At 40.2% G+C, this 12,503-nt stretch overlaps 1 protein-coding gene across 1 annotated transcript in view; it reads right to left on the reverse strand.

Annotated features, from left to right (window-relative positions):
- Nucleotides 1-12,503, reverse strand: part of THAP12 (THAP domain containing 12) — a 31,204-nt gene that overhangs the window by 15,473 nt on the left and 3,228 nt on the right. Inside the window, exon 2 of the mRNA XM_034933397.4 lies at nt 432-552. Coding sequence (XP_034789288.1) covers nt 432-552 — 121 coding nt within the window. The remainder of the gene's footprint in view (nt 1-431; nt 553-12,503) is intronic.

A 12,503-nucleotide genomic window follows, 5' to 3' on the forward strand; every position in this document is an offset into this window, starting at 1 on the left:
GTCGCCCAGAGTGGAGTGTAGTGGCATGAACACAACTCTCTGCAGCCCCGACGTCATGGGCTCAAGTATCCTCCCATCTCAGCTTCCCAAGTAGCTGGGACTACAGGCATACATCACCACACCTCGCTAGTTTTTTTGGTATTTTCTGTAGCGACGGCATCTGGCCATGTTGCCCAGGCTGGTCTCAAACTCCTGAGCTCAAGTGGTCTTCCTGCCTCGGCCTCCCAAAGTGCTGGGATTATAGGCGCCTGGCAAAATCAGGATTTTAAGAACAAAACAGATACTATTCAGCTCCAAATCTGTCTTCATCTTAAAGTGGCAGGATATAGGAATACCTTCCAACATTGGTAAATACTTACATTTCCAACCAGACACAGTGAGAGAGAGAAATCAAGTCAAACAGAGAGACACCAAGCTCTTCTATTACTCACAGTTCTACAGATCATAGAGGTCTCAAAATGTTTGGCACATAATCGATAATGTTTATTTAGCTGATCAGGTGTTTTATCTTCTAAGTCTGCTCTCCTACAGTTCTCCACCCACTTCTGGCATCTATAAATAAAACCAAAATACAATTATGAAAATGAGCTCAGCATTTAAATTTCAGCCTTCAGTTTTAAGGCAAACATACATTAATAACAACGGATTCCTGCTCCCCTCCCTGAGAACATAATTTGGAGAATTTGATTAATAACAAAATAACAGTTGGAAAAAACCTTAGAAGTCATTTAGTACCAACATTTCAATTACAGACAAGGTTAAGAAGTAACTTGTTTGGAGGGAAGTACAAAATCATCAGCAGAACTAGAACTGAAACCTGCATCTTCCAACTCCCAAAACATCAGAGAAGATTCAACCATCAGCAGAACAAGCAGAAAGCTGCATGCACAGCCACAAGGCTAACAGCTTAACATTCCCTTCAGGATTTCAACTTCAACAAGCATACAAAACAACACTGTCACTGTAGAAAATCAGCAATTAGGCCGGGCGTGGTGTCACGCCTGTAATCCCAGCACTTTGGGAGGCCGAGGCAGGCGGATCAGGAGGTCAGGAGATCGAGACCATCCTGGCTAACCCGGTGAAACCCCGTCTCTACTAAAAATACAAAAAATTAGCTGGGCGAAGCGGCGAGCGCCTGTAGTCCCAGCTACTCGGGAGGCTGAGGTAGGAGAATGGCGTGAACCCGGGAGGCGGAGCTTGCAGTGAGCCGAGATTGCGCCACTGCACTCCAGCCTGGGTGACAGAGCCAGACTCCGTCTCGGAAAAAAAAAAAAAAAAAATTCAGCAACTAGATGTTCTTTAAATAACTAGTTTCTAAGGGAAGCATAAAGGCTGTATTCGTTTATCTTCCTATGAACACAAATTATTATCTACGGTAATACGTGCTGACTAGATTGCAAGCTCCATGAATGCAGGGACTGTGACTACACAATCTAGTACACAAAAAGTGTTGAAGACGGAGAACAAGACAAAGTCCATGCCCTCTCGGTGCTTAAATATTTTCAGAAAAGCTAATAATAAGCACTTATTATGAGCCAGACACGTTCTAAGTCCTTTCCAAAGATGGGTACTATTAATATCCCCCTTGTGCAGATGAAGGCACAGAAATATTAAGTAACTTGCTAAAGTCACAACTAGATCTTTCCTCAAATTTCTTTTCTTTTCTTTTCTTTTTTTTTTTTGAGACAGAGTTTTGCTCTTGTTGCCCAGGTTGGAGTGCAATGCCATGATCTTGGCTCACTGCAACCTCTGCTTCCCGGGTTCAAGCGATTCTCCTGTCTCAGCCTCCCAAGTAGCTGGGATTACAGGCATGCGTTACCACACCTGGCTAATTTTGTATTTTTAGTAGAGACTGGGTTTCTCCATGTTGGTCAGGCTGGTCTCGAACTCCCGACCTCAGGTGATCTGCCCGCCTCGGCCTCCCAAAGTGCTGGGATTACAGGCGTGAGCCACCGCGCCCGGCCCATTCCTCAAATTTCTAAGAATAAAAGTTCTGCCGTGGATAAACAGTATCACAAATTATTTTTTTGAGATGGTGTCTTGCTCTTTAGCCCAGGGTGGAGTGCAGTGGTGTGATCTCAGCTCACTGCAACCTCTGCCTCCCAGGTTCAAGCAATTCTCCTGCCTCAGCCACCCGAGGAGCTGAGATTACAGGCATGCACCACCACACTCAGCTAATTTTTGTATTTATAGTACAGATGGGGTTTCAGCACGTTGGCTAGCTTGGTCTCGAACTCCGGATCGCAGGTGATCTGCCCACCTTGGCCTCCCAAAGTGCTAGGATAACAGGCGCGAGCCACTGCGCCCGGCCCAACATATTCCTTTATAATTAAATCACAGTTTTTTTTTTTTATGTTTTAACACTATTGTCCACCTCCCCCCAACATACATGCCCCTGACACTTAATTCTCTCTACTCTAAAAATGTAAAATCAAGGTAAAATGCTATGATTTTTAAAAAACTACACCTAAATTGTACAGCATTTCATTTGACCAACAAGTATTACTGCTCACAGTAATGATGCCTAAGATGTTCACAATTTAATCACACTTTTACACAGTTGTACATTATGATTATAAGCATTTCATGTTTCAAAATCCAAATATTAAGTATAAAAACGATCTCACTATAAAATAATTTGCCATACTGCTACAGTTGTTTGTTTTTTAAATTCTTAAATCTCTGGAGACCTTCCACACAGAGCAATACTGTACATATTACCTCTGAACTAAGTTGAAACAGCTTTCTGATATCAACAGCAACTCTTATTCAGACAATCAAGAACAGAATGGGCATCAGGCAGAGAACCTAATTAAATACACCTGTCTTTCTATATGAACTACTTAAGAATAAATCTAGTGAAAGAAGTGCAAGACCTCTAATAATCTTTTTAAAGCAAACTTAAATAAATACACAAGTTTATGAACTGGCACACTAAATTCCAAAGATGTCAATTCTCCCCAAACCCATTTACTAATTCAATATAATCACAAGCCCAGTAAGTTTGTGAAAGAGAGCAAGAGAAAGAAATGACAAATTATTCTAAAACTTTTTATACACAAAATTAAAGAACCAGGGATAACCAAGATAATCTTGAGAGAGAGAGAGAGGAAAAAGGAGGTTGAAAGAATTACACTACCAGATATTAAGACTTACTGTAAAGCTTATTAAGACAGGTACTGGCAGAAGGACAGAACAGTGAAACAAAATAGAGCACTGCAGATACTTAAAGGTAGCTTTGAACAGCAGCAAATATGGATTTTTCTTTTCCAATAAATAGGGCCGAGTCAGCTGAATATCTACATGAAAAAAATAAATCTTAACTCCTATTTGTACACCATACACAAAAATAAGTTCCAAGTGATTGGAGATCTAAATATGAAAGGTAAAACAATAAAGCCACTAAAAGATAACACAGGAGATTATCTTCATGACCTTGGAATAAAGATCTCTTAAGGCAACAGCACAAATGCTAGAGGAAAAGATATATAAATTAGGCTACTTTAAAGTTAATAACTTTTCTTCATTAAAAGAAGCCATTTAAGAGTGAAATGGCAGACCACAAAATATCAGATATTTGCAATACATATATCTAACAATGGACTCACATTCAAAATATATATGAAGAACTCCTACAAATAAATAACCCAACATAAAAATAGGCAAGGGGCCTTGAACAGGCACTTTATAATAAAAAGGTTATAAAAATGGCAATACATAGATGAAAAAAAAATGCTCGATCTCATTTGCCATCAGGGAAATGCTAATTAAAGCCAAAACAAATTACTACATACCCACAAGAATGACTACAATGTAAAAGAGGTAATACCAAATATTGGGGAGAAGGTGAAGTAACTTTGCCCATCAACAGCAGGATGGATAAATTGTGGTATATTCATTCAATGGAATACTACTTGGCTATGAAATGAACAAACTATCTACAATCTCACAAATGTAATGTTAAGCAGAAGAAGCCAGGAGTACATACTACATGATTCCTTTGATATGAAATTCTAGAACAGGCAAAACTCATTCATAGTGATTGTTCAGAAAAAGAGTTAACACAGCAGACCTCAGGCTGCTGTCCTTAGAAAGGCCTGTTTGTTAAGGACCTTGGGCTGGTATCCGGGAACTTGGTTGGTAAACAGTTCCATACACAGAAATAAAATTTTTCCTAACTGATAATGCAGCTCAATGTGCCTAGACTGTTTGTGCAAACAACATGATTTATGCTGAACACCTGCCATCCCTTCTGGGAATTTGGAATTTTATTATATGCCAGGCAGAGGCTGCCTATGTGATCAGGACCCAGTAAAAACCTTGGACACTATGTCTCTAACGGTCTTCTCTCCACAGAAACACGGCACGTGTTGCCACATTTCCACTGGGGAAAAACGGGCTCTGGGTGACCCCCTCATGGGAAAGAGGGAGCATAGAGAAGCCTATACATGGATTCCTTCAGACTGTGCCTGTGTCTTTTTCCCTCATGATCCAGATGTGTATCCTTACTACAATGCAATAAATCTTCACTGTGAGTACAACCATATACTGAGTCCTGCAAGCCCTTCTAGTGAATCTTTAAATATGGGGTGGTCTGGCTCTGCCTCAACACAGTGATGGAATAGCAGATACATTTGGGGAGGGTAACAACTGGGAGTGGGCACAAAAGAGGCTACTGAGGTGCTGCTAATGTTCTATATCTCAAACAATAATAAAGCTTCCATTCATTCTCCCTCTTCCCCCCAAAACCTAACTAATCCAAGGTATGTGAAGTCACAGTGGCTACCACTGGGGAGAATGGGATAATGGCTGGGAGAACCATGAAGCAGAGAAGTTTGGGACGCTAGTGATACTCTATTTTTTAAAAATCCCGGTGAAATTTTCATGGATATGTTACTCTGAAAATCCAACATGATGTACAGTTATCATTTGTGATCTTCTGTGCATATGTTTTTTGGGGTTTTTTTTTTGAGAGAGAGGATCTCACTCTGTTGCACAGGCTGGAGTGCAGTGGTGCAATCTCGGCTCACTGCAGCCTCCATCTCCTGGGTTCAAGCGATTCTCCCACCTCAGTCTCCCATGTAGCTGGGACTACAGGCACACGCCACCATGCCTGGCTAACTTTTTGTATTTTTTGTAGAGACGGGGTTTCACCATGTTGCCCAGGTTAGTCTGAAACGCCTGGGTGAAGTGATCGTCCTGCCTCGGCCTCCCAAGATGCTAGGATTACAGGCATAAGCCACCGCATGTAGCTCTTCTATGTATACGTTTTTACATGAATAAAATTATAAAAATTATATACGACCGGGAGGCTGAGGTAGAAGAATCACTTGAATCCGGGAGGTGGAGGTTGCAGTAGGCCAAGATCGCACCACTGCACTCCAGCCTGGCAAGAGAGCAAGACTCCGTCTCAAAAAAAAGAAAAAAAAAAAAATATATATATATATATATATATATATGACCACAATAAGTGTTTTCACATGTGTATTCATATGTGTATTATGAACATGTATATATATTTATATACATACATACCCACTTACATACTCGTCTCAAATTTTTACCAATGCCTCCCCTTTCCCAGCTCTCCCTGTCATTGTTCTGTTCCCTGTACTCCAGATTTTGTAGACTTTTCCCTTAGCACAGTGGAATGACTCCCCAAATCCATCTGCTTCTCTCCATCAATAACACCCTGGTCCAAGCTACCATAATTTTTTACCTGGTCTACTAGTATCTCTTCCAAACTGGTCATCTGCCCTTCTCTAACCCCTTCTCCATGCTGCAGAGCATTTTTTAAAGCCAATTTGAGAATGTCTCTCCCATGCTTAAGCTTTTAGTGGCTTCTCATTACTCTCAGGATAAACAACTGTGTTCACTTCTATCCTGAGGCCTTCCCTGCGCTGTTTACTCAGCCTACTACACTCTTCTTGCTGCTTTTTATACACTTCCTATGCACAGTTAACTATGACTCAGCCTTCAGATCTTAGCTCAAATGTCATTTCTTGAGGGAAAGTTTTCCTGACTCACATGTGTACATATATGTGGGTGTATGTGTATGAATATGTATGCACACAGAAAACTCCAGGTATTTAAGACTTTCCACCTCTCCATGTGTAATATCTGAACTCCCTACATTTATCTTACTATATTATTCCCACAGTGTAAACATGCCCTAATGTCTCCCATCTTTAAAACTCTCTTAATCCTGATCCTCTTTATAGCAAAACTTGTTAAAGCATCCATTTGGACTGCATCCACTTATCTTGTTGTACTGTCTCCTTAATCAATGCCAAGGAGGCTCCTACTCTATCCCTTTTCCACTGAAACTGCTCAAGAAAATTACTAACGACCCTATCCTGCCAAATCCAACGGTCACTTTCCTGTACAGATTTTATTTCATTTTTAACTTTTCTTTTTTTTTTTGGTGGAGTCTTGCTCTTGTCGCTCAGGCTGGAGTGCAGTGGCACACTCTTGGCTCCCTGCAACCTCTGCCTCCTGGGTTCAAGCTACTCTCCTGCCTCAGCCTCCTGAGTAGCTGGGATTACAGGCACCCCCCACCATGCCCGGCTGATTTTTGTACTTTTAGTAGAGATGGGGTTTCGCCATGTTGGCCAGGCTGGTCTCGAACCCCTGACCAGGTGATCCACCCGCCTCGGCCTCCCAAAGTGCTGGGATTACAGGCGTGAGCCATCGTGCCTGGCCTATCTTTTATTTCATTTTTAAAGTAATGAGAAGAGGTGTCATGTTGCCCAGGTGGGTCTCAAACTCCCGGGCTCAAGCGATCCTCCCGCCTCGACCTCACAAAGTGCTGGGATTACAGGCGTGAGCCACTGCGTGCAGCCACTTTCTGTACACACCTTAAACACCTTCAGCACTAGTCAACCATCACTGATTACTTCTTTGTTTTGTTTTTGATGTTTTTCCCTCATTGGTTTCTTACTAATGCAGCATTTCTAAAAGTGTATTCCAAGGAATCCTGTTCAAAGAATTGCTCCTAAAAAAAAAAAAAGAGAGAGAGAGACAGGGCCTCAATCTGTCGCCCAGGCTGTAGCACACTGGTGCAATCATAGCTCATTCTAAGTTCAAACTCCGAGGTTTAAGCCATCCTCCTGCCTCGGCCTCTCAAAGTGCTGGGATTACAGGCCTGAGTGACTATGCCCAGTCAGAACTGTTACATTTAAAAAAAAAAAAAAAAAAAAGGGACCGGGCATGGTGGCTCGTAATACCAGCACTTTGAGAGGCCAAGGCAAGAGGATCACTTGAGGCTAGGAGTTCAAGACCAGCCTGGACAATATAGGGAGACCTTGTCTCTATAAAAAATTAAAAAATTAGTCAAGTGTGGTGGCGTGTGCCTATGGTCCCCAGCTACTTGGGAGGCAGAGATGGGAGGATTGTTTGAGCCTGGGAGATGGAGACTGCAGTGAGCAATGATTGTGCCCCTGCACTCCAGCCTGGGTGACAGAATAAGAACCTGTCTCCAAAAAAAAACAGGGTTCCATGGTCAAAAAAGTTCGGGTAATACCTATTTTATCCTGTCCTACCTGCTCTTAAGGTTTTAGACATTTCTGCAGGGCCTTTAAAGAAGTTAGCTAACCTCTCTGTACCTACTTTGGTCATCTGTAAAGCAAGGACTACCTCAAAATTTACTGCAAGGGTAACATGGAATAATGTATATATAACAGAGAAGTATATAACAGAGCAGTGCCTGTCACAAAGAATACACTACGTAAGTACTGTTCCAGCCTGGGCAACATGGCGAAACCCTGTCTCTACAAAAAATACAAAAATTAGCCAGGCATGGTGGTATGTACCTGCAGTCCCAGCTACTTGGGAGGATAAGGCAGGAGAATTACTTGAGCGCAGGAGGCAGAGGTTGCAATGACTGGAGATCGTGTCATTGCACTTTAGCCTGGGTGACAGTGAGACACTGTCTCAAAAAAAAAAAAAAGGAAAAAGAAGTACTATTATTACAACTCACCCCATTGTTTGGAAGATTAAATGAGTTGATATGAAAGTACTTCAGGCTGGGCGTGGTGTCTCACATCTGCAATCCTACGACTTTGGGAGGCTGAACAAGGGGGGAATGCTTCAGCTCAGGAGTCCGAGACCAGCCTGGGCAACATGGTGAGACCCTGTCTCTAAAAAAAATTTTTTTCAAAAATTAGCCGGGGGTTGTGATGGGCACCTATAGTCCCAGGTACTTGGGTGGCTAAGGCTGGAAGATCGCTTGAGCCCAGGAGGTTGGGGCTGCAGTGAGCCATGCTCCTGCCACACTGCACTCCAGCCTGAGTGACAGAGTAAGACCCCTCAAAAAAAAAAAAAAGTTTGAAATTTGCTGCTCACATTTTAGAGCAGCAATTCTCAAACTTCATAGTCCCAGGATTCCTTTGCACTATTACATTATTGAGGACTCCAAAGATCTTTTGTTTATGTGGATTTTACCTAACAACATTTATCAGAAAAATTTTAAAAATATTTATTAATTCATTAAAATACCAACCTTATGTTAACACAAATAACGTTTTAATAAAAAAATTGCATTTTCCAAAACAAAAATATTTAGCGAGAAAAATGACACTTCTTCATTTTTGCAAATCTCTTTAACGTCCAGCTTAACAGAAGACAGCTAGATTCTCATATCTGCTTCTGTATTTAATCTATTGCTATATGTTGTTTTGGTTGAAATATATGAAGAAAATCTAGCCTCATAACGATATGCAGTTAAAAAGGTTATTACAATACTCCTCTTTTTTCCATATAATTGTGAATTCTCCACAAGTGGTAGTTTCTTCAAGATTAGTTGAAATGTGAAATCTGAGACCAGACCAATGAGCTTTTTCATGCCCTAGTACATAAAAAATCCCATAGTCTATCTTGCACTTTTATCCATGTATGTCTCTGTAAAACCATAAATTGGTCATTTGGAAAATATTAGTTCAGTGAGTTATACATACCATATAAATGTTAATGCAATTCATTATACAAAAAAAAAAAAAAAAAACATCAGTATCATCAGTGATCTCACCAGAAAAGTCTTTAAGTATTAGAGAGCTGTCAAGCTCACAGTGGCACATAAATTTTCCAAAATTCTAATTTTCAACTTGAATGCTCAAATTATCAGTTGTTCTCCTTGAAGTGGCAGGCTTGTTTATTTCTGAGAAAATGTCTACCGAACACTCAGATCTGAATAATCATATTTAGAAAATTCTAGAAAACACAACACAAAATGTATCAAAGCAATGATGCCATCATGTTATGTAGCAACCCAAAAATTCCACTGTCCACTCCTGAGAGACCAAATATGAAAAATGCAAATAATATCAGTGTTATTATGAAAATAGTTCTGACATTGTGGACTCCCTGAAAGGGTCCTGGGGATTGCTATGGTCTGAATGTCTGCATCCCCTCAAAATTCATATTGAAACAATCCCCAGTGCAGTGGTGTTGGGAGGTGGGGCATCTGGGAGATGACTTAGGTCATGACGGGGAAGCCTTATTTGCCCCTTCCGCCATGTGAGAACAGAACAAGAAGGCACCATCTAAGAAGCCAAGAGTGAGCCCTCACCAGATGCCAAATCTGCTGGTGACTTCATCTTGGACTTCCCAGCTTCCAGAACTATGAGAAATAAATTTCTGTTGTTTAAAAATCACCTAGTCTAAGGTATTTTGTTATAACAGCCCAAACAGGCACCCTCACGAGTCCCCAGAAAACCACTGTTTTACATTTCACAAAGTAGAGCACACCAGCTCTCAATCAGCCTTCATTAAATTGCCAGAAGAACCTTGGAAGCCCTCACCCATCTTGAGTGAGTTAGTACTAGCTGCCTGAGGAGGAAGAAGAGAGCTTCAACGCCCATCTCACTCTAATCAGAGCAATTCATTAGCTCTACCTGTACCTTCTCCTGGTTTAGGAAGAGCTCCACTGCGAGCTGCCTCACAGTGGCAAGCCTTGGCATTAGGCAAGCCACCCTGGGGCAATCAAGACTTAGGCTTTTTTTTTTTTTTTTTTTTTTTTTTTTACTTAAACCGTGTCACTGACCTAAGCTGGGTTGATTATTTCACTTTTTTAAAAAAGAAGCATATTAATGCCACGTTTTCTAAAACAATAAGAACTATTATGGTATGTGATTCCACACCATACACTTTATTAATTACACTCTTGAAGTTTAAATTATTTCTAAATAGCTGTTTCTAAAAGCATGCATGGAATGTATAACTGATGACTGGGAAATGTACTGTTTTAATAGCATTAAATATATTCATCTTTATTGTTTGTTAACAATGTTAGCATTTGAAGACTAGACTGGCAATGTCACCTTTTATCAACCTTCCCTACAACCTGTTTATAGAAGAAAAGGTGGGGGGGGTGGGTTAGAACTAATAACCCTAAAAATACTGTTATTAATTCAATAACACCTCTGGAAACTACTTCTTTGTTATAAATAACACTGGGCACAGTGAAAAGGAAACTATCAAATACAGTAGAACTTAAAATCATGTAGTACGAGGAGGTTTGATTTGGATAAAAAGACCTTGAACATATTAAGTTAAACAAGCCAGACATAAAAGGAGAAATATCGTATGATTCCACCAATATGAGGAACCTAGAACAGGCAAATTTATAAAGACCGAAAGTGGATTCGAGGTTACCAAAGGCTGGAAGGGCAGGGGAATGGGAGGTTATTGCCTAATGGTTACAGTTTTTGTTTGGGATAAATGAAAAAGTTTTGAAAATAGTGGAGAAGGTTGCACAACACTGTGAATATAATTAACGCCACTGAATTGCACACTTAAAGGTTAAATTAGCAAATTTTGTTGTATTTTACCAAAATTTTAAAAATTAATGTATATACCCCAAATCGTACACTTTACATGGGTGAATTATGTGTGAATTGCATCTCAATAAACATCTTTTTAAAAAGAAATTCATGATTTGGTCTTGAAGCATTCAAAGGAGTCTAACGCTGAAAAGGGCAGAGACTTAGTGTGATCCTGGGGACAAAACTAGGACCTCCAAGGCCTCAATTACAGGAGGCAGATGTCCACTCAATACAAGGAAGAAACAACAGTCAAAGCATCCAGAATCATCACGTGTCTTCTCACAAAGGGGAGGACTATCATTAGAGGTGTTTTAGCAAGGGCAAAGATTCCCATCTGTCAGGAATGCACAGGGCCTGTAAAGGCCCATAAACATATTTGTCTTCGAATGCTAAATTGTGTCTATGTTTTTTTTTTTTCAGGTAAGAGTCCTTATGCTAGATTCTCAAAAGGGATAATAACCATAAAAATGATAAAAGTCACTATTATTGAGAAAATTCCAGTATTTCAAGTGAGATTTCACTAGATCTAAACACTTCTTTCAAATCTGAAATTGTAAACCCCTATAGACTATACTCCCCTTAAGGAGTGTAGTCAAAACAGGATTCACTACATATTAATACAAATGACCTGTGGTCCAGAACTGACTAGGGGTGCCCTCATTATGGAAGTGAAATAAACCTGTAAGAATGTCTTTGGGCTAAAATTTGGGTAAAAGGAAGATAACGCATAATGGGGCAAGGCCAAGTCAGACTAAGATGCTCCTCTCCTCTGTTCCCAACTGCTACTCCTCACTGTACTGAGCGAGTTCTTTCCCATGTCTCGGAACTTAAAACACTGGGAATGCCCCAGGACTCAATCCTCAGATCTGTTCTTTGCTCACTCCTTAGATAACCTTAACCCGTACCACGGTTTTAAATACCCTCTATAAACTGAGAACACCCATATTTACAATTTCCAGTCTGAAAGTCTCTGAATTTCAGACTTGTATATCCTATTCTCTCTTCAAGACATCTATTTTCTTTGAGGTGAAATTCTCATAACATAAAACTAACCGTTTTAAAGTAAAAAACTAATGGCAATTAACACATTCATCATGTTCTGCAACCATCACCACTACCTAATTCTAAAACATTTTCATCACCTCAAAAGGAAACCCTGTAACCATTAATCAGTTGCTCCCCACTCTCCCTTTGGCCCAGCCCCAGGCAACCACTGATATGCTTTCTATCTCTATGGATTTACTTATTCTGGATATTTAATATAATAGAATCATACAACATATAAGCTTTTGTATCTGACTTCTTTCACTTAGCATAATGTTTCTGAGGTTCACCCATACTGTAGTATGTACTGGCACTTCATTCCTTTTCATGGCTAATATTTCATTGTATTGATATACATTTTGTTTATCCATTCACACACTGATAAACGTGGCTTGTTTCTACCTTTTGACTATTGCGAATAGTGCTGCTATGAATGTGTGTACATTTGGTTTTTTTGAATATCAGTTTGCAATTCTTTGGATATACGCCTAGGAATGGAATTGCTGGGACACACGGTAATTCTACATCTAACTGCCACTTGTGGTTTTGATTTGAACTTCTCTAATAACGAGTGATGCTCAGCATCTTTTCATGTGCTTTTTAGCCATTTATATCTTTTGTTTAAAGAAAGAAGTCCTT

This window comes from Pan paniscus, chromosome 9 (assembly GCF_029289425.2).
Source record: "Pan paniscus chromosome 9, NHGRI_mPanPan1-v2.0_pri, whole genome shotgun sequence".
Taxonomy (NCBI): Eukaryota; Metazoa; Chordata; class Mammalia; order Primates; family Hominidae; genus Pan; species Pan paniscus.